We start from the raw sequence: 23,633 nt of genomic DNA on the forward strand, positions 1-23,633 counted from the left end.
ACTCAGTTTATTTTAAATGTTACTTGTATCGCTGTTCAGCAAGAAGAAAGCTATTTTACTTAGTTTTAACATCAACATAAATATAAGATGGCGGATACATAGTTATAGTAGGGGAACATTATTGCCAACATCACTAATAGTAATGGCGGCACATTTGAATTATAATATATAATATTACACAAAAATGTGTCTAACAATTTTGTCCATTATTAATAAAATAAATAATTAATTGATACAAGCAATTAACAATCAATTACATCGATGACGTCTATTGATTTGTTTTCACCAACAATTTCGTATGCCCCATATTTCAATCAGCTGTTCGATTGTTTTGTTTTCGACAATATCGTATTGTTATTGTCGTTTCGGCGGGTTCAATACATCTATACAATATAAAATGGGCTCATGAATAATTAATGAATCCATTACTTTTATTGACCTTCCACTCCTCCATCTCGAATATCGATTACTGTTTACTAATAAACTCTGACTGACTGGACGACGAGACAAGGTCGTCACGGTTAATAATAATAATAATAAATAACAAAAATCATATGATAAGAAAATATTTTGAACTATTTGTTTGATAACTATTTATTAACTTTCCGTAGGGCAAGTTATAGTAATCGCAAAAAAATCGAAAATGAAAATTTTTATATATCTTTACGTTTAAATACCTTCTGAACATTTTCGCATACCTTAGAAAAAGTGGATGTATGCATGTGTGTGTGTGTGCGTGTATGTATGTGTGTGCGGATACAAATTTTCGTCGACGATTTCGGGAACACGGATGAACCGATTTGAATAATTCAAAAAACATTCGATTCGTATTGATAAGGAGACGTGCTGATTAGTTTTTGGCGAAGGCAGGTCTAGCCGTTACGAAGATACGGGGCAAAAAGTGCCGAAAATGGTAAACTCAGTTTTTAAGAGAACGGAGCGTCCGATTTGAATAATTCAAAAAACCATTTTACTTGCATTGACAAGATGAAGAATTGATGATTTCATGAAGGCAGGTCTAGCGGTTTCGGAGACTTAATTAAAAAAGTAAAAAAAATGCAATTCGGCGGTTAAAATGATCATTAGACATATGCACATCAAATTATCAGATATTTTATAGAGATTTTAACAATAAGTATAATTTTTTTTACATTTCTATGGCGTTCCGACCATGCTTATGCGTTAGACGGCGGCGCGGCACTTGCGCGCTTTTTGACATTTCGTCTCTATGCAGTTCAAGCAGTACGATTGCTTTGAAAAAAAGTTCAGAATTTCCAAAATATGTTAAAAAAAAAAATTTTTTTTAAAAAGTAATTTTTGTCAAATTTATAGTTTCTCAAAAATCTAATTTTTTCGAAGTAATTTTTTTTCAAAAATGTTAATCGTTTTTAAAAAAATAATACTTTTTGGTACGGGAAGTTCCAGCAATTTGCCTTAAGGCACGATGCCTTAATTGCCTTAAGACAGAATTCCACTTACAGTTAGTTTGAATTGATTTAGTCTTTCTCACACGTACTCGTTCACTTTCGCACACACACTATGCTGTTGTAAATGTGCTTGCTCTCTCTTTCGCACACGGGGATGTCCGGCTGCTCTTGGCAAACTTTAACCCTTTCCACTCGGATGCCGTCGCTCCGGCGGCAAAATTCATATAAATTTCGGAATTCGTGAGTGAAAAAAAGAGGTTAAATTCTATATATAATAAGAGTTTAAAAACTATATATAACTCAAATTGTATAAATAAATGTTATTATTATTTACTTTTTACTGTGTTGTATGTTATTTTTTTATTATCGCAAAATTATATAGTATTTTGATTATAACGTTATTTAATATTTATTTTTCGAAATATAGTATTTCGCAGTTGCAGGAATAACGATAAGTCGAATAAACAGATAAGAGCAAAATGTAAACCAAGGTGTTCTATTGCAAATACGAAATGCATACGTGTGTGATATATGCAAAATATGCGAAAACTTTTGCAAACGTTGTAATAGGATAGTTTATATATAAACTAATATTATATTTCATTATACCATAAAATTGTAAACAAAAAAGTTGGTTTTTCAAGATTAGAAGTTTTAATTTCTTATTTTATATACAGGTTACCCCCGTACAAAGAACTATTACAAAAAGAGCGGTTACATTCCAAGAATTTAAAAAAACATGCTAGAGATAATGATTTTATAATAAATATTGTTACATTTATTCGTTTTTTTTAAAGAAGTAATATACATTACTTGAATTATATGATATTTTTCGTCATAATTAACAAGTAAGTGCTATCCAACATGATCCTTTTTTTGCAAGATATACTCATCCTCTGAGCAGTTTTTTGTACTACCTCCAGATCCGTGCATTATTTTTTGCAAAAAAAAATATATTTGTGATTACCTGCTTTTAGCAAAATGATATTTATAGATTACACACTATAAAGTAATCTGTATTAAACTTTTATGCTCATTTTATTTAAAGAATTGATTAAGAATTATTTAATATATTTTTCTACGCGTTCTCACAATATGAATAGTCAAAGTAGTTATCTGTTGCACTATTTTCATCACATTTATGTACGGCGATTTTACTAATTTTAGATTAAATAAAGTTTACTCTTACTAACTCACTTTGCGGACATCAGAATTCTTTTTAGAGGTATGGTTTCTTCAGAAAAGTATCTTATTAAGTATCCCTAGTATCCGAAAATCATATGTGCCTCAGCGACTTTTTTGAGCCATACAAATCGGCTAGCTCTAGTGTATATATATATTTTATTGTTTGTGTGTTTTGCAAATGATTCTATTAACCTCTGACAATTAATTCAGTCGATCCGTTTTTTCTAAGAAACTCAAAACAAACTCTGACGTCTTCTAACAAGTTTGCTTTGTCATTTCTGCGAAAAAAATGTCGCCTTGTTTAAACAAAACTACATAAATAAATTATGCCACGTAAGAAGTTGTCGAAAGTTGTAAAACATAACGTACTTTTCCATTTATTTAATGGGGGTAAATAGTTAATTGTTAAATTAGTTAAAATGCTTGGTTTAAACTAGTGAGACCAAATTGGCAAAAGTGGATTCCATTAATTAATTATTAAGAATTTTAGGGCTCATATTTTCAAAGCCGTTTTTGTTTTTTCATATTTTCAAAGATACGCATCCATGGTACCTAGATTGTGTGTACCTAGAAAAAATCCTAAAAATTTTGTTTTTTTTTTTTTTAATTTTGGAGTTTTTTTATATTCACGTTTATATTCACAATAAATACACCTGATATCTTACTAGGCGTCCTCAAAGTCCAAACATTGTTGCAAATCCAGTTTTATATTAAAAACGTGTAAAAACTTAAACTAGCAGCAACACAATTTTGTGCCAAAAAATATGTACTTCCACTATTTTTATTAATTAAATTATTTTTTTATAGTTAAATTTGTCTTCGTGGCGAAAATGGTGATTCAGAAATCGTTCCCATGCGTTCAAAAGTTATTTTAAACGAAATCTCCTCAATCTCAAGTGATTTATACCGATTTTAGACTAATATTTTAGACCGTACACGTGCTTATATAATATATATATATAATATATATATATATATATATATATATATATATTTAAACGTATATAATTGTATGAAAGTGGAACGCGATCGCCATCAATGCCAGTTTGCTAAAAATAAACCTAAATAATATTAATTTGTATAAATGGACTGCGGAGAGAGAAATCCTTTTAAGCTTATTTGCTCACATAAAAAATATCGATACTAAATATTTTGCGAAAGATATAAAAAAAATCTTATCTTAAATCTTATTATTAGGCTTTGCTCCATTTTAACAAATATTAAAGAAAATACTCTTATATATTATTAAGGAAAGTGTTATTAGCACTGGTCCAAACCAGTTTCTCTTTCATAGATTACAATTGTCTCCATGATTTTATGTTATCATAAACAAGTTCGATAATTTATTTCTAATTATAAACATTTTTAATTATAACAGAAGTATTGAATTTTTATAAAATCCATCGAATTATAAATTATAAATTTATATTTGATTAATTTACGTTTCAAATTAAAAAAAATCTGTATTTTAGTTTTCATATTGTACGTGATTTAAGTTTCCGTACCAATAGTAATAAAAATAAAAAACGCTACGAGCGTCGTCTATAGGCGACATCCACATGGCGACCAGTATGTACGAATGTCGCCTATAGGCGACATCTAATTAAACGAATTTTGTTTCAATATTTATGACTCTGAGTTAAATTATTTGGAACTCGTTATTATGGTTTTAAATACATTTTTATCAATAATGATTAATTTTTTTTTAATATTTTGAATTGCAAATACACGGGGCGGCTTGCTGGCTCGTACATCGGTGGTCAAACACTCTGGAAGAAAAAGGGTTAATATTCATTTCATGAAAATTAAAGATTCTAAACTCATTATAAAATGATTTAACTAGTGGTGTATGGCATCGTACCTAAAGGCAAATTGCTGGAACCTCCCGTACCGTAACGAAATGATCGAGGAATAATAAATGTTGTGTTATAGGTATATAAAATAGATTGGTATAAATAATTTAAGATTGTCTAGTATTTATAAGAATTATATAAACTGAAATACAAAGTTAAAATTATTTATTTAAAGTAATTAGCTTTAGAACTTTAGCCAGAATTAAAATTAAAATCTAAATTATTTACGATATACAAAAAAAATGGAAAAAATTGGAATTAAAAATTTTCTCGCCAAAAACAAATATTTTGCCAACACAAGCAGAATGGTTTTTGGATCATTCAAATCGGATACTCTGTTCTCTTAAAAACTGGGTTTCTAATTTTTGCACTCTTTACTCCGTATCTTCGAAACGGTTGGACCTGCCTTTACCAAAAACTAATCACCACTTCTCCCTATCAATAGGAATCGATTGATTTTGAAATTTTTCAAATCGGTTCATCCATCGTCGACAAAAAATGTCTCCTCTTATACACACATATATTTTTCTGAGATATGCCAAAATGTTCAGAAACCTCTGGAACGTGAAAAGATGCAAAAATTTCATATTAGATATTCGGCCCATTACAATAACTTACCCTACAACAACTTTACCTCATTATTCATCCATAAAGAATCGTTATTTTCAGATTCAATATTTTCTATTTTTGCTATCACGTGATCGGTTTTTAAGAATTTTTGGATTTCCCCTTGGTGATATGTGATGATATCCCCTACCCAACTACACGTTTATCATTAGTACCTAGAAATATTAAAAAAAAATTGGATCATTTTTTAAATTTTGGGTTTTATTTAAATTCAGGTAATTAAATACACGTGATATCATACTAGACCCCTTACTGTACGACGTGATGTTTCGCCATTACTCGTCCGTTATTTACAGTATATTTATTTTTATCATTATCCATTTTAATTTTCACTTATTTTCCTCCTTTTCAGCGATGAGAAGAGCGATTTGGCCCTCGACATAACCGACACGGTGTTCATAGGAGATGCAGACGACCTCACACCAGAGACGCAATGTCCAGCCTCACCCACGACTGTGCCACACGTGTCGGGCACCAAATCGCCCAGACAAGTGTCTTCGGGTAAATGGAAGACAACGATAAATTCAAATTCAAAGATAAATTTAAATAGTTACCCACTACTATATTAATTATCTCAGGTTCTCAGAGGTCTCCGAGACCCAGGAGACAGAGGACCACGTCCATGTCCCAATCGAAGAAGACTGCCGCGGAGTCAATTATTCAAACGCACCATAGGACTATATACACGGCTGGTAGGCCGCCCTGGTACGATTGTGCAGGACAGCAAGTCGAACCATTTGTCATAGGTAATAAAGATATTTACGGTACGAGATTATTTTTTGCAAGAACTATAACACAGGTCAACAAAGAAAATGGTGCAAACGATTTTAATACTGTTTTTAAGTATATTTGGGGCGCTGATTTCAAAAATGACATTGGTTTTTTTCTATGAGCTTTAGTTTTCAAGATACGATATATATGATATATTTTACGATATTAGGTGCGCAACTAAGTTCTCGCTGTTTTTTCGATGAAAAGTAACTTTATTATAAAAAAATTGCATCAATTGAGTTAGATACAACATTTACATTAGCTCTTACATTTGAGGCACCAAAAAAAAAGTTTTTTTGTTGGCCTGTGTAATATTCCATTATCTTTAATCAAAAACAATTCGAAACTTTTTGATATAGCTTCGTCCTCCTCAAACTACAACAGTAGACACAAACTTATTAAGGCGCGCACATAGAAATTAGCCAACTCTTTCAATACGATCGACGGTCTAGGTATTCAGCTTATGAATAAACTTCCACTCAATATCCGAAACTTAGACAGCAAAAAATTTCATGCTTCCCTAGTTAAACTTTTTAAAGACATAGCTTTTTATGACATTACTGAATTTTCTCAATTTGAATTCAATAACTATTTTCTTGCATAGTCCTTATCCTGTATCTATAAGTCTGACCATTTGATCGCCTGTACAACCATTATTTTTTTTTTATTTTTATGTTTTTATTAATTTAAATTTTTTACGGTTTTAAATGAGTATAACTTTCAACCTTGGGCAAGAATTTTGAGCTTGACTGATGGTCAAATAGACTCTAATATGATGAACTTGATGATGAACATTGTATTTAATGTTCGAATGCTTTTTTTCAGCTCTTTTTTTCAGAAGCGAAATTCGTGCAGCTACTATGATTATTATAAAATTACTATCCTTTTAATATTAACTATGAATAAGCTTGACAAGAGCCTGAAATAATATCTATTATTAACTTCCCGTAGGGTAAGTTATAGTAATCGCAAAAAAATCGAAAATGAAAATTTTTATATATCTTTACGTTTCAGAGGTTTCTGAATATTTTGGCATACCTTAGAAAAAATGGATGTATGTGTGTGTGTGTGTGTGTGTGTGTGTGTGTGCGTAGTATGTATGTGTGTGCGGATACAAATTTTCGTGGACGATTTCGGGAACGCGGATGAAGCAATTTAAATAATTCAAAAAACATTCGATTCGTATTGATAAGAAGACGTGCTGATTAGTTTTTGGCGGAGGCAGGTCTAGCCGTTCCGAAGATATGGGACAAAAAGTGCCAAAAACGCTACCTATGTTTTTAAGAGAACGGAGCATCCGATTTTAATAATTCAAAAAACATTTTACTTGTATTGACAAGATGAAGAATTGATCAAATTTTCATAGGGGCAGGTCTAGCGGTTTCGGAGATATAACAAAAAAAGTAAAAAAAAAATGCCATTTGGCGGTCAAAAATGATCATTAGACATATGCACATCAAATTATCAGATATTTTATAGAGATTTTAACAATAAGTATAAATTTTGTTTACATTCCTATGGGTTCCGTACCAATGTTTACCCGTTAGACAGCGACGCGGCGTAATACGCGCTTTATATTTTGTCTCTATGCAGTTAAAGCAGTACGATTGCTTTGAAAAAAAGTCCAGATCTTCCAACATATGTCAAAATAAAGAAAACATTTTTTTTCAAAAAAAAAAAAATATTTTATTTTTTTTTTTTAATTTTTTTTTTCATAAAAAATAATTTTTTGTCCAATATATAGTTTCTAAAAATCTTATTTTTTCGAAGTAAAATTTTTTCAAAAATGTTAATCGTTTTTAAAAAAATAATAATTTTTGGTACGGGAAGTTCCAGCAATTTGCCTAAAGGCACGATGCCTTAATTGCCTCAAGACAGAATTCCATTTACAGCTAGTTATTGATTACGGCTTGCTTATGAATAAATAAATAAATAAACTATTGTATGAGTCAGCAAGTCGTCCAAATGATTATTATGTAACATTTTAAAAATTTTCAATCATTATTATAACATTGCATTTAAATATTAAAAATTATACTTCCATAGACTGCAATATTGCAGTAGTTAATTAGAATTTTTAATAATTTTAGTATGATAGATATTGAAGCAAAAGTCGTAACCATGGGGGTGAACACAGAACAACTGTGCTTTATACTGTTTTAGTGTTTTTTCACACTCAACAGAAGGTGTACTGTGTCCAAATTTCACTACTCTTTTAAAAAAACTGATTCTTGAAATACATGTACTTTAAATGTTAAATTTGTTTTCTATTATATATTTTTGTGAGAACGTATTTGAGATTTTGTTAAAGATAAATTTCTACCTTGCTTTACCTTTGTCATATTATATATGTATTAACTTCCCGAAGGAGACTTTTATGTTTGCATCAAAAAATCCGATTCGCTAATTTTATGTTTTCTCGACGATTCAAGCCATTCTGAATCGAATGAGACCAAATTTAAGGAAAAAGTATGTATGTGTGTGTATGTGTGTTGGCCATAAATCGACGTTTTCTCAAAAACGGCTGGACCAATTTCAAAAATTTAAAAGCCACTCGATGTATCTCGATGAGGACTATTGTTTGTCAGTTTTGTGCGATGATCAGCCAAGCCGTTTCTTTATAAATAGCATAAAAGTGATTTTCCGTCCACGTTTTAGCTCGCAATTCTGAAACGATTTTGAAGATTCAAAAACCGTTTGAGAAATATTGGTTGGGAATCGTGCTGATTAGTTTTTAGTAAAGATCGGCCGGGCCGTTTTCTTGTAATAAAGTGTTGAAAATTTTTTTATCGATGATTTTTATCTTTTTTTTTGACGGTAGATACCATAGTCTTATAGATCATACTAAAATATTAAGGCCCTACGACAAGTCGTTTAATTTTAAAAATTCTTCAAAGTTTGCAAGAATTAGTATCATTTTTTGGCATTTGTCAAAATTAGACCTTTCATCGACGTTTTCTCAAAAACGCCTAAACCGATTTCAGAAATTTAAAAGCCATTTGATATATCTCGATGAGGATTATTATTTCTCAGTTTGGTGCGACGATCGGCCGAGCCGTTTCTTTGTAATTTGGAAAAAAGTGTTAAACTTTTCGTCCACATTTAAGCTCATACTACCGAATCGATTTTAAAAAATCAAAAAACTGTTCGAAGGATATTCTTTTAATTCAATCAATTATTTCAGAATTGTACTGATTACTTTTGGACAAAGATCGGCCGAGCCGTTTGTTTACATTGAAAATTTTTTTCAATGTAATTTTTTATGTTGATAGACGATGATGGTCCTAAAGAACATACTAAAATTTTTGCGAACTTCATCAAAGTTTGGAAAAAAATTATCGCTTTTGTGATGTGATGAGTCAAAATTTGAATACTACAAATTTGAAAGCCATTTTTTTTCAAGTCAGGAATAATGAGTCTAAAAAACATCTCTAGTTATGTAAAAAATGTTACTATTAATTTAAATCATTAAACAAGTTGTGTATGGCATCGTGCCTTAAGGCAAATTGCTGGAACTTCCCATACCGTAACGAAATTTTCCAGGAATATTAAATGTTTTCAAATAGATTATTTTAAATAAATACTGTAACATTGTCTAATATTTATAAGAATTATATAAACTGAATTACGAAGTTATTTATTTAAAGTATATAAGTTAGCATTAAAACTTTAGCCGGAATTAAAATTAAAATCTGCATTATTTTCGATATACATTTTTTTTTTTAATTTGAAAAAAAAAAAGTTGTAATATTTTTTTTCCAAAAGCAATTATTTTGTCAAAACAAGCAGAAAGTTCTTTGAATAATTCAAATCGGAGTTTCTCTTTTAGTTCTCTCAAAAACTACCATTTTTTGCACATTTAGCTCGGTATCTCCGAAACGGCTGGATCTGTTTTTGCCAAAAACTAATTACCATTTCTCCCAATCATCACAAATTGAATGTTTTCTAGATAATTCAAATCGGATGCTCCGTTCTCTCGAAAGCTCGATTTCTATTTTCTGCACTTTTTGCTCTTTATCTCCGTAACTGCTGGACCTGCCTCTGCCAAAAACTAATCAGCACGTCTCCCTATCAATTGGGATCGAATGTTTTTTGAATCTTTCTAATCGGTTGATTCGTGCGCCCGAAAACGTGAACGAAAAAATGCGGGCATACAAAACACACACACACATCCATTTTCTCTGAAGTACCCCAGTAAAGGGTTCAGAAACCTTCAAAACGTGAAAATATGCAAAAATTTTCATTTTCAATTATCGGGCCATTACTATAACTTACCCTACGGGAAGTTAATAATATCAATGACTTTATCAAGTTGATTAAGTCACTTTTTGGAAAGTTCATGCAACTTGCCTTAAGGCAAAATGCCACTTACTACTAGTTCTATTATAGTTTTTTGTCGTAGGTATATGTGGTGGAAGTGCTTCGGGTAAAACTACAGTTGCCACCAAGATTATTGAATCGTTAGGTGTCCCTTGGGTAACACTGTTATCGATGGACAGCTTTTACAAGGTACATACTATTATCAAATACATATCCAACAACGGTAATAAATAATATTATTACCATCTAGGTTTTAAATGAGAAGCAGCACCACTTGGCCGAAAGCAACGAGTACAACTTCGATCACCCGGACGCCTTCGACATCGAACTTATGTCGAAAGTGTTGCAAAGACTGAAAGAGGGCAAGAAAGTCGACGTGCCGATTTATAATTTCGTTACACACTCGAGAGAGAACAGAACGGTAATTAAACCAGTAGTGATTTTCATAGAAATGTTCTGTTTTTGTAACCATTCATTGTGATGATAATATTTAGAAAACAATGTATGGCGCTAATGTGATAATATTCGAAGGCATCTTGACTTTCCACAGCCCCGATATATTGAAGATGCTCGATATGAAGATTTTTGTGGATACTGATGCTGATATTCGATTGGCTCGAAGACTCAAACGGTAATAAAGGACATATATACATATATATGCATCTAGACATCAACATTTAAAATTCAGAGTTTATCATGTTTTCTTTTTCCTAGTGATATTACTGAAAGAGGTAGAGATCTGGAAGGTGTCCTCAAACAATACAGTACGATGGTCAAACCTTCATATGCAAATTACATAGCACCCACGATGGCACATGCTGATATAATTGTGCCTCGGGGTGGTGAGAACACAGTCGCTATACAATTGATTGTGCAGCATGTCCAAGCTCAATTACAAATCGTAAGTGAATCGGAATATTCAATATATATTTCTTATATATAAAAATGGAGCTCTCGATAAAATGATCCGCTAAAACTCGAAAACGGCTAAACCGATTTGGCCAGTCTTAGTCTTGAACAATTCGTGCTAATCAGTAGGTTGTCGGAAAGGTGAAATATTATTTCAAAATCTAAGTAGAAACTTTACATTTTTAATTTGAACATTTTTTGTAGAAGCGTAATTTAAAATGAAACAATGAACGGTGGCTATTACGTCAAATGTCAAACTTTTAATAGGATGTTTTACGTGTATATTATTTAATTATGATCAAATAGTAGTAAGTAGTTTTGTTTGTAGTTATATTTAAGCACAAAAACGTTATTAAATGTATAGCAAGTGTTACTAGAAACTCAAAATATCAACTTTTTTGAAATGTTAATATGAAAATGCACTTTTTCACATATTTTTCTCAAACACGGTGCTCTGAAAGAACTCATTTGTATAATTATATACTCATTGGTATTTATAAAACATTTTCCAGGTTATATTATTTTTTATTTATGTAATTTAAATTCAGAACCTAAATTTGGCATCGATCAAAGGGACATTTTGTCGAATAACATTTTCCCAGTTATAATTTCCCAGAATTTATCGAAGAATAGATAGAAATATATGAAGGTCCGGGGTTAAAAAGGTCCACCACCGATGTGCCAAAAACCAGTAAAGTTAAGCATCTTATGACCCTGCTATCGGGAGATAAACGGCAATCTTTGAAAGTCCATAATAAAAGTATTTTCTTCCGTTGGTAGTTTTTCAGCATTAGTTAAAAATGTAATTATTTTGTAAAATACCTTTAAAATTAAAATATGACATTAAACCTGTTTGCCACCTGGCAGATCCCAGTTACTCCGCCTATAGGGTAAAAAGGTCTAGATGACAAATTTTTGAAAGACATCAAAAAAGCATATTTCTACGATGATGAAGTAGCTGGCAGTTTTACTGAACGTAGTCAGATAATTGTTCGTTAGAAATGTGTTATTTGTTGTGATATAATTGGTTGATTTGTTTTAATATAATTACTATTTGCTCAAAGTCAAATTTGACCTTTGTGCCTCGCCCTACTCTACATATATACATTTTATTTACTTTAATTCCTCGAATGTTACTTGAAACTTTTCAAAAAGCAGGTCAAACAAGAAATACTTAATTCATTTTCTATCTCTCTTCGCAGAAATTTGAAAATTTTGTATAAGATTATTAGTATTATTTACAATTATACAAAAAATCCAGAATTCAAAAAGAATGTGAAAAACTTGAAACATAATCAGTAAGTCGAAAGACCAAAAAAAAGACTTGGATTGGATTATACCATGTTTTCAATAAAAAGTGTATAAAACTTCCAGTTTGATTGAATTGACAAAATATAGACAAACTAATGGGGTTTATTGTTTTTATAATACCTCATTGTATATAGCATTCAAACAACACATCCTTCTTATACACTTAAAGAATTAATATTTTTGATCCTCTAGAAATTGTTTAGAATATACCTTACTCAGCAAAACAACGTTTGCCGGGTCAGCTAGTATATATATGTCTATTTTTTTCAGAGAGGTTTCAAACTCCGTGAAAAACTGGCCCACGCCCACATGGGCCAACCGTTGCCTAAATCACTGCATTTATTACCAGCGAGTCCTCAAGTCAGAGGCCTTCATACATTCATAAGATGCAAACACACTCCCAGAGACGAATTCATATTCTACTCGAAGAGATTAATAAGGCTCGTGATAGAGTTTGCATTGAGTTTTCTGCCTTTCAAGGATGTCACCGTCGAGACTCCTCAGGGAATACAATATCAGGGTAAGGGAAACAGATGGGTAAGGAAAATGATTTATATAATGTTGTGATTTTAATTTTTTTTATTTTAGGTAAATCTGGTGCCAGCAATAAAATCTGTGGTGTGTCGATTTTAAGAGCTGGTGAAACTATGGAACAAGCCGTTTGTGATGTTTGTAAAGATATCAGGATTGGTAAAATTCTGATACAGACGAATAGGATGACTGGTGAACCAGAGGTACTTTTTTAACTTCCCGTAGGGCAAGTTATAGTAATCGCAAAAAAATCGAAAATGAAAATTTTTATATATCTTTACGTTTCAGAGGTTTCTTAACATTTTGGCATACCTTAGAAAAAATGGATGTGTGTGTGTGTGTGGTGTGTGTGTGTGTGTGTGTGTGTGTTGTATGTATGTGCGGATACAAATTATCGTCGACGATTTCGGGAACACCGATCAACCGATTTGAATAATTCAAAAAACATTTGATTCGTATTGATAAGGAGACGTGCTGATTAGTTTTTGGCGAAGGCAGGTCTAGCCGTTCTGAAGATACGGGGCAAAAAGTGCCGAAAACGGTAACTCAGTTTTTAAGAGAACGGAGCGTCCGATTTGAATAATTCAAAAAACATTTTACTTGTATTGACAAGATGAAGAACCGATCAAATTTTCATAAAGGCAGGTCTAGCGGTTTCGGAGATCTAATGAAAAAAGTAAAAAAAAATGCCATTCGGCGGTTAAAAATGATCATTAGACATATGCAAATCAAATTATCAGATATTTTATAGAGATTTTAACAATAAGTATAATTTTGGTTTACATTTCTATGGGTTCCGTACCAATGTTTACGCGTTAGACGGCGACGCGGCGCTTACGCGCTTTGATATTTCGTCTTTATGCAGTTAAAGTAGTACGATTGCTTTGAAAAAAAGTTTAGATCTTCCAAAATATGTCAAAATAAAATAAAACATTTTTTTTTCAAAAAAAAAAAAAAAAAAAAAAAATATTTTTTTAAAAAAAAGTAAATAAGTAATAAAGGAAGTAAATTTTTTTCAAAAATCTTAATCGTTTTAAAAAAAAAAAAAATTGGTACGGGAAGTTCCAGCAATTTGCCTTAAGGCACGATGCCTTAATTGCCTTAAGACAGAATTCCACTTACAGCTAGTTTAGTTATATAATTATACTAGATGACCCGACAGACATTGTCATGTGCCCACGCCTACAATTTTTTGATATCCTATACTAATATTTACTGTTTACCTAAAAATGATAATAAATTACTGTGCATACCAAAATAAGTGATGTTAAATGTAGGAACTGCTTTAAATAAAACTAGCTGTAAGTGGAATTCTGTCTTAAGGCAATTAGGGCATCGTGCCTTAAGGGAAATTGCTGGAACTTCCCGTACCGCAATTCAAAGTTCGAGTAATTAAAAATAATCAGTAATAATAATCAATAAAAGTTGATCAATAATTTGAAACTTTTAATAGAATTTCGAACCGTATTAAATCATTATATCTTAAATCATTTATTTTGAAATATTTTGGAAATTCTGAACTTTTTTTCAAAGCAACCGTACTGTTTTAACTGCATAAAGACGAAATATCAAAGCGCGTAAGCGCCGCGTCGCCGTCTAACGCGTAAACACTGGTACGGAACTCATAGAAATGTAAAAACAAAATTCATACTTATTGTTAAAATCTCTATAAAATATCTAATAATTTGATGTGCATATGTCTAATGATCATTTTTAACCGCCGAATGGCATTTTTTTTACTTTTTTACTAGATCTCCGAAACTGCTATACCTGCCTTCATGAAAATTTGACCAATTCTTCATCTTGTCAATACAAGTAAAATGTTTTTTAAATTATTAAAATCGAACTCTCCGTTCTCTTAAAAACTGAGTTACCGTTTTTGTCACTTTTTGCCTCATATCTCCGAAACGTCTAGACCTGCCTTCGCCAAAAACTAATCAGCACGTCTCTTTATCAATACGAATCGAATGTTTTTTGAATTATTCAAATTGCTTCATCCGTGTTCCCGAAATCGCCGACGAAAATTTGTATCCGCACACACATACATACACGCACACACATACATCCATTTTTTCTAAGGTATGCCAAAATGTTCAGAAACCTTTGAAACGTCGAGAAATGCAAAAATTTTCATTTTCGATTTTTTTGCGATTACTATAACTTGCCCTACGGGAATTTAATGATGAGTCTCATTTCTCACGGTAATCATTGAAATTGAAGTCTTTTAAACGGTATAACAAATTCAGAAAAAAATTAATATATAGTAGCGGTAAAAGTACAATACCATCTTGGATTTTTCCACCCAAAATAATTGCTCCAATAATAATGTCGCCTTTAATTTTTATAACCTCGTAATACATTTTAACTAGTTCTTAGTGATTATAATGTCTAAATTACATTTTTCTTAGTAATAATTTATTATATAATATTACCAGGGACGCTGATTTTTACAATTTTTTTCCATTTATTTCTACAACATTACTATATTTTTATAACCAGATACATCCTAAAAAAATTCCTTAACAAACTTCAGAAAGATTTATCCAAATCGGAATAATCGTTTAGGAGGAGTATATTTACATACATCATTACAGACGAATTTTATATATATAAGTTTATTGTGATTGTTATTTATTTCCCTTTCTAGTTATATTATCTAAGACTGCCAAAAGATATAAAAGATTACAAAGTGATACTGATGGATGCAACAGTTGCCACAGGAGCAGCTGCGATGATGGCCATAAGGATTCTTTTGGATCACGATGTCCCTGAATCGAATGTTTTTGTGGTTTCTTTACTGATGGCCGAGATCGGTGTGCATTCTATAGCCTATGCTTTTCCACAGGTAATAATAGTAATGACAATATATATATATATATATATATATATATATACCAGCTGGCCCGGCAAAAATATTTCTAGATAATTTTTAGTATAAAAAATAACTGATTTTGAACATAGAAGTGCATGGTATATACAGGGGGCGTCCATAATCACGTGATCGATTTTTTAAGGATTTTTGGACTCCCCTCTCCCCCTTGGTGATACGTCGTGATATTTAGAATTACCTCCCCTCTCCTCCACCAAATATCACGTGTATTTTTAGATAAGTACAATATTCTGAAGAAACTTTTTGAATCGTAAGAACGTAGTTTTTTTTTTTTTTTGAAAATTTAGGTAAAAAATAAATACACGTGATATCTTACTAGATCCATCCCTCCCCCACGTGATTTTTCGTGATTTTTTGTTTATCTATTATCTAAGAATTGTTTAGAAAATGTTGCAGTGGATAGAGCGGATAAATTTAAGAGATTTAATAGACTCAGACAAATTTTGATCAAAAATCAATGAAAAACGTTCACAAAAAAGACGATAATTAATCAGTTATCGAGCTAAATGAAAAATGATGCGACTATTAAAATGACTGTTATGTTATAAGAAAGTTCAAATTAAAAAGTATTCAAAGTAAAAAAAAGTGTTAGAGTAGAATAACACTTGATGAATATATATTGTTTTTTGAAGTAAAAACATAAGCTTTTTTATAAACCCAAAAAAATCTGAACTAAATTAAGTTAAGAACATTCAATGACTGCACACAAGATGAAAAATTATTTGATTACTAAAATAACTATTACAAAATAGGGGTTTGCTGTAAGATTGTGAAAATTTAGGACTAAATTATTAACTAGAAAATTTAGGACTAGAATTAATAAAAAAGAAATAAAAGGAACTAGTTCAAGATATAAACTGGCGGTGTATGGTAACCTTAAGGCATCCATTTGCCTTAAGGCAAATTGCTGGAACTTCCCGCGCCTCAATGAAATGTTGGAGGAATCTCAAATTTTTTCAAATATATTATTATAAATACGATAATTATCATTATTCTTATTTTACAGACAAAATATAAGAGCTCATGAATTGGTCGAAACAACCTTATCTAATGTTTATAAGACTTATATAAACCGAATTGCAAAGTTAAAATCATTACTTTAAAGTATATAAGTGTTATAAGTTAGTAAAAAAAATAAATTTTGAAATTTAAAAAAATCCCACTAGCAATTGTTTCGTCAAAACAAGCAGAAAGTTTTTGGATCATTAAAATCGGATGCTTAGTTCTCTCAAAAACTGCCATTTTTTGCACATTTAGCTCCGTATCTCCGAAATGACTGGACCTGCCTTTGACAAAAACTAATCACCACTTCTCCCCATCATTACGAACTGAATGTTTTTTTGTATCATTCAAATCCGATACTCCGTTCTCTCAAAAACTCGATTTGTATTTTCTGCACTCTTGGCCCCATATTTCCGTAACGGCTGGACCTGCCTTTGACAAAAACTTAGCACATCTGACAGCACATCTAACTATCAATAGGAATCGAATGTTTTTTGAACCATTCAAATCGGTTGACCCGTGCGCTCGAAAACGTGGACGAAAAACTGTATCCATACAAACACAGATGCATATACCAAAATGTTCAGGAACCTTCAAAACTTGAAGAAATGTAAAAAAAAATTGATTTCGATTTTCGGCTCATTACTAAAACTACCCTACGGGAAGTTATAAATAATAATCTGTCAAATTGAATTATATGTGCAATCACTGAGAGTCCATAACCGTCAGACGCATGCGCAGACTGTTCATCTGCCAAACCATATACTGTATCTTATATTATTTTAATTTTTGGCACATCTCAGCTACTATTCGGCAATAATAATGTAAACATAACATTTTTCTTATTAATAATCATAAATATACTATATTTTAATATTGTCTTTGTCTATAAGTGAATGGAAATGTTTGGCAGATGACATTCTTCATTTGTTTTAAATATCAAATAATGCCTCAAATATTTTCAATGTTAATCAGTGATAAGCGGTTTTTTTGTAATTTTTTCCATTTATTTCTACAATCTAACTATATTTCTATATATCAAAAAATCCTAAAAAAATCCCTCAACTAAATTCAGATTTATCAAAATCCGAATAATCGTTTAGGAGAATTATCCTTTCATTCACCATTACAGAAGAATTTTATATATGAGAATATATAGAAATACTATGTCAATAGTTTATTCATCATATATATATTTTTCTTTTCCAGGTCCGTATTATAACATCGGCCCTGGATCCCGAAATTAATGAAAACTTCTACGTACTGCCAGGAATGGAAATTTCGGCGACAGGTACTTCGGAACCGAACCGTCGATCTAAATAATTTCCTTAAGGTTTAAGTAAAGTTTTTTTTTATACCTAAATATTTTACTACTACTTATTTACTTTATTACTTATCGATACAATATTATTATCTGAGTTATTTATTTAGAGACTAAGGAAAAAGAGAATAACTTAATTATATGAGTATAGAGAGGGTGAGCTTTAATTTTTATCGTTGACTGATGCATAAGATTTTTGACTGAAGATATTTAAAATTATTTTGTGATTATGAGTATTTATTGATTGTTTAAATTTTTTTGGATTTTAACGTGGTATCATTATAGATGAAGATGAAGCTATTTGAATGTCATGATGTCATGTATTTTTATAAAATGTACACGAGTTACAACAGTTTTGGACAAATGTGTATTGAGAAGCATTTTATTGCAGTCGTTGAGGTACTTATTATTTATATATATTACAAATGTTACGGATAGGACTGTACTTAGAAACTAAAGAGTATTTAAATTAGTATACATACATGTATATATATATATATATATATATATATATATGATATATATATAAACAAATGTATTCTGAGTGGATAAATAGATATTAATTTGGAAATATGAACAAACAACACTCTTTTTTGCACTAATTTATTAAATAATAATTTTCACAAACGTTTCGAGACTAGGTTTTTCTCATCATCAGTGTGTTATAATTTAAAATTTAAAAATAGGAAACCTAAATTAGCATTATGTGTTATCCGTTACAAGTCGTTCGATACTCCTCATATGATATACTTAGTATATCGAATGACTTGTAACGGATAACGCATAATGCTAATTTAGGTTTCCATATTTTTAAATTTTAAATTATAACACACTGATGATGAGACAAACCTAGTCTCGAAACGTTTGTGAAAATTATTATTTAATAAATTAGTGCAAAAAAGAGTGTTGTTTGTTTATATTTCCAAATTAATATATATATATATATATATATATATATATATATATTATATATACATATATATTTATTTATGTGTATGTATATTCTAATGATGTAAATTTTTGATAAATTTGTATATAGAAATCTGTTTCAATGTGTTCTTGGGTTATATATATGAATGGAGACAATTATGTAAAGATGAATAATATAAAAAATGTTTGCAACAATAACAGTACTCTTTATGGTACCTATCCTGAATCCTAAATATTTCAAATATAATATTCAGTACATTATAACTTTTAATAGTTCATTCGGTCAAACAAACTGTTCTTATAACTACTTCCATCAGTTTGTGTTTTATTTAAAATTTCGATATCCAAGTCTATGTAAAACTTTTTACTGAATACATTTTATCTAGTTTCTTATAATATGAATTAAGCAAGAAGTCCGGAACAAAACAAAAATTTTGAATCAAATTATTTGATGAACTGTAAAAGAACGTCCTAAATTCTATTTTCCTAATTGTTTTGGCAGCAAATAACTGTTTCAACCTGTTTTACTCAAAATTTTGATATTCAAGTGTAAAAAACACTTTTTACTAGATTTTTGTAAATTTTATCTAGTTTTTACTAATATGAATAAATCTAGAATTCCGAAACAAAAATTCCAAGATGGTTGAAAAAATGTAAAAAAATGTCCCTAAATTCCCTAAATTTACTCAAAATTTTAATACCCAAACGTGTATAACAGTTTTTAATTGATTTTAGAAAATTGTGTCTAGTTTTTACTAATATAAATATGATGGTATCATAAAAACGTTTCTTTGGCCAAAAAATTGTATTCTATAATTGGAGACCTAGCATTACAGACCTTCGTACTGTTATTTTACAAGACCTACAATGTGATACAAATGCAGTATAAATTTCAGGAGCATTACGAAGGAACTTTTAAACCAGTGGGGCGCATGGCATCGTGCCTTGAGGCAAATTGCTGGGACTTCTGTACCAAAAATTTTTTTTTTTTTAAAATTAACATTTTTGAAAAAAATTTACTCTGAAAAATTGATTTTTGAGAAACTAAATTTTGACCAAAAATTCACTTTTTTTTGAAAAAAAAGACATTTTGAAGAAAAATTTATTTTGAAATATTTTGGAAATTCGGAACTTTTTTTCAAAGCAATCGTACTGCTTTAACTGCATAGAGGCGAAATATCGAAGCGCGTAAGCGACGCGTCGCCGTCTAACGGATAAACATTGGTACGGAACCCATCGGAATGTGAACAAAATTTATACTTATTGTTAAAATCTCTATAAAATATCTGATAATTTGATGTGCATATGTCTAATGATCATTTTTGACCGCCAATGGCATTTTTTTTACTTTTTTACTAGATCTCCGAAATCGCTAGACCGGCCTTTATGAAAATTTGACCAGTCTTCATCCTGTTAATACAAGTAAAATGTTTTTTGAATCTTTTAAAATCAGACGTTCGTTCTCTTAAAAACTGAGTTACCGTTTTGGCACTTTTTGGCCAATATTTTCGGAACGGCTAGACCTGCCTTGCCGAAAACTAATCAGCAGAAGTCTCTTTATCAATATGAATCGAATGTTTTTTTAATTATTCAAATCGCTTTATCCGTGTTCCCGAAATCGTCGACGAAATTTGTATCCGCACACACACACATACATCAATTTTTTCTAACGTGTGCCAAAATGTTCAGAAACCTCTGAAACGTAGAGATATATAAAAAAATTATTTTCGATTTTTTTGCGATTACTATAACTTGCCCTGCGGGAAGTTCAATATCTTTTTGGGCCTGTTGGCAGGCAAAAAGACTTTCTTCCAAGTATAATTCAATAAGTGGATGCAATTTCGATTTGCTTGCGGCGCGATTTTGTAATTGACTAATTTATCAATCAATCAGATCGATAAATCATAAAACTGGAATCGATTTTTAACTTGTGAATTACGGTTATAAATAATGGCTAAAGTTGTTGTATTTTGATTACGTATAATTTGATTTATGACTTAAGTGGATGTTGGCTTGGAGCAACTTCTGGAAATGTACTCATTCTACAACCTGGATAATCAGGCAGTTTTCACTTGAGATTATATTTAAGATCTATAACCGCATATGGATTTTTTTTTATCATGCTGCTTTGTATCGAGCTGACCGAGGTTGGTGTGGATAGTTGACTAGCTAGTTTGTACTAGTCCTGATTCTTAATTATTACTCCACGACGGGCTCTATCATCGGTGTACAATGATGAAAAATCAGCTCTATATCAAGCAGTATGATAACAAATTTCGACTTGTGGTTGAAGATCTCAAATATAATTCTTGTCAGTATTAGATATACATATGTGGAATTGCTTAAAAAAATGATGACTCAATTTCCACACTATATTGGAAATTGAAGTCTTTTAAACGATATAACAATTCAGAAAAAATTCATTGGATTTTTTCACCCTAAATAATTGCTCCAATAATGTCGGATTTAATTTTTATAATCTCGTATCATATTTTAACTGGTTGTTAATAATTATATATCTAGATTACATTTTTCATAGTAATAATTTAATATACATTATTACCAGGGACGCTCCTGGGGTCCTCAGCGCCCGCATATCATTTTTTTTCTAGCGCCCACTCCCTCCTATCATTTTATTTGTTTTAATTGTTTATTATTAAAAATTATTATCATTAATTAATATTTGGCTTTTGAACTTTTACTTATTTATTTTAGGCATTTAATGCGATTTATTTTTATTAAACTAATCATAGAGAGCAAAAAAAAATCTAGCCTGTCATCATTGAAAATAACATAATATAACATGGTACTGTGTGGGATTATTTAATTTATTTTTTTACTATTCTTTGAGATCCAAAATTGCATCTTAAACTTCTTCTAATTGATATCGTAAGTGCCGAATCGTATGTATTCATCTTCACTTTCCTATTTGTTGTTTTAAAGTGAATTTTAACGTATTTAAAAGTATCGTGCCAAGATTAGTAAAAGATGCAAAGAAATTATATATTTCTTAAATTATATGGAAAAAAAACCATATTGAAAATTTCATATCCGAATCATGTGTTGTCGCATTCAAAGTTGGACTGGCCCTGATTAATACTAATTCCATTTTTTAAGTGATTAATTTGTCAAATCCTGTTCGTGTGGGTATCATTCAATCTGCCATACATATATTGTATCTATATTATTTAATTTCTGGCACATCTCAGCTGTTTTTCGGCAATAATAATGTAGACATTTCATTTTTCTTATTCATAATCATGAATTATAACACATATTCTAATATTGTCTAGGCTCATAAGGAAATTGGCATTTTTGGCAGATGGCATTTTTCATTGTTTTCAATGCCAAACAATATTTCAAAGAAATTTCAATGTCAAACAATGATATGTCGTTTTTTGAAATTGTTTCCATTTATTTCTATAATCTGACTATATTTCTGTAATTCAAAAAATTCAAAATAATTTCCTTAACAAACTTCAGAAAGATTTATCAAAATCAGAATAATCGTTATGAGGAGTATATTTACATACATCATTACAGAAGAATTTTATATATAAGGGATTTTGAACAGGGAACTTAAGGCTCTATGAGATGAATTTTATTACAAACTATATTTGTTTTTTATAGATGGGCAGTTGTCCCATCTCTATATAAGATTATTATAACAATTATAAACAATTAAGCAGTAGTAATCACTTTTTATTGATGCAATAATGCTTAGTAAGGGCTATTTTCTCTTGAAAATATACTGCTGTCTATATTTCCAAGTGAAAACCGATGTCCTTACTGCTTGACATCATGCTGATCGAAATATGATCACCCGGAATATGATTCAAATCAAGTCATTTTAACCAATTTTCAATAAATAATCAAATAAAAAACTATAAATAATACTCTAATTACTTATTAACTTTCCATAGGGCAAGTTATAGTAATTGCAAAAAAATCGAAAATGAAAATTTTTATATATCTTTACGTTTCAGAGGCTTTCTGAATATTTTGGCATACCTTAGAAAAAAAGGATTTCGAAAAAAAATACTCAGGCTCATAAAGCATGTAGTTCTGATCCCTGTTAAAAAAATGTATTCTAATAATGTCTGAATTTCGGGTCTCTGATTTAATTTCTAACCCTGTCCTATGGTTGGTCGAGAAACCCCACAGAGTCTTGTGCCTTCGAAATCATTGATAAATAAATCATTTGATCTCTGATCAGCTCGCATCTCGTTTTCTCTTCTCTTTTTGCCTTTTTGCCTTTAACTCACACACCGGTTTATCTGATTATGTATTTATTTATTTTGTAGCCACGGGCCACAAAACCGTTTCGCTTTGCAACACTGATAGCCGACATTATTACACATATGTCATTCGAAAGATGGGGCCGAGAACATTCAAAAAAGAAATAATAATGTATAAGAAAGTTTATAGTTCTAATGTAGAATTTTAAACTAGTTGGTATAGGTATTTTGCCTTGAGGCAAGTTACATAAACTTCACGATATGTGTAATTAAATCGACTGATCAAAAAAAAATAAATTCATTATGAATAATTAAAAG

At 30.5% G+C, this 23,633-nt stretch overlaps 1 protein-coding gene across 2 annotated transcripts in view; it reads left to right on the forward strand.

The window, feature by feature from the left end:
* The window catches only part of LOC113387541 (uridine-cytidine kinase-like 1), a 44,660-nt gene extending 26,118 nt beyond the window's left edge, over positions 1-18,542 (forward strand). The window contains exons 2-12 of one of the 2 annotated variants that reach the window (XM_026624871.1): positions 5,445-5,593; positions 5,671-5,838; positions 10,266-10,372; positions 10,434-10,604; positions 10,678-10,814; positions 10,898-11,084; positions 12,674-12,923; positions 12,992-13,137; positions 15,582-15,779; positions 18,036-18,165; positions 18,433-18,542. In XM_026624871.1, the coding sequence (XP_026480656.1) occupies positions 5,445-5,593; positions 5,671-5,838; positions 10,266-10,372; positions 10,434-10,604; positions 10,678-10,814; positions 10,898-11,084; positions 12,674-12,923; positions 12,992-13,137; positions 15,582-15,779; positions 18,036-18,149 (1,627 nt within the window). In that variant the 3' untranslated portion in view covers positions 18,150-18,165; positions 18,433-18,542. The remainder of the gene's footprint in view (positions 1-5,444; positions 5,594-5,670; positions 5,839-10,265; positions 10,373-10,433; positions 10,605-10,677; positions 10,815-10,897; positions 11,085-12,673; positions 12,924-12,991; positions 13,138-15,581; positions 15,780-18,035; positions 18,166-18,432) is intronic. The other variant, XM_026624872.1, reaches the window with a different exon arrangement.
* The last annotated feature ends 5,091 nt before the right edge of the window (positions 18,543-23,633 follow it).

The sequence above is a fragment of the Ctenocephalides felis genome, unplaced genomic scaffold, assembly GCF_003426905.1.
Source record: "Ctenocephalides felis isolate EL2017-DRISC unplaced genomic scaffold, ASM342690v1 CF-g0.4_SCAFFOLD_03572, whole genome shotgun sequence".
Classification (NCBI taxonomy): Eukaryota; Metazoa; Arthropoda; class Insecta; order Siphonaptera; family Pulicidae; genus Ctenocephalides; species Ctenocephalides felis.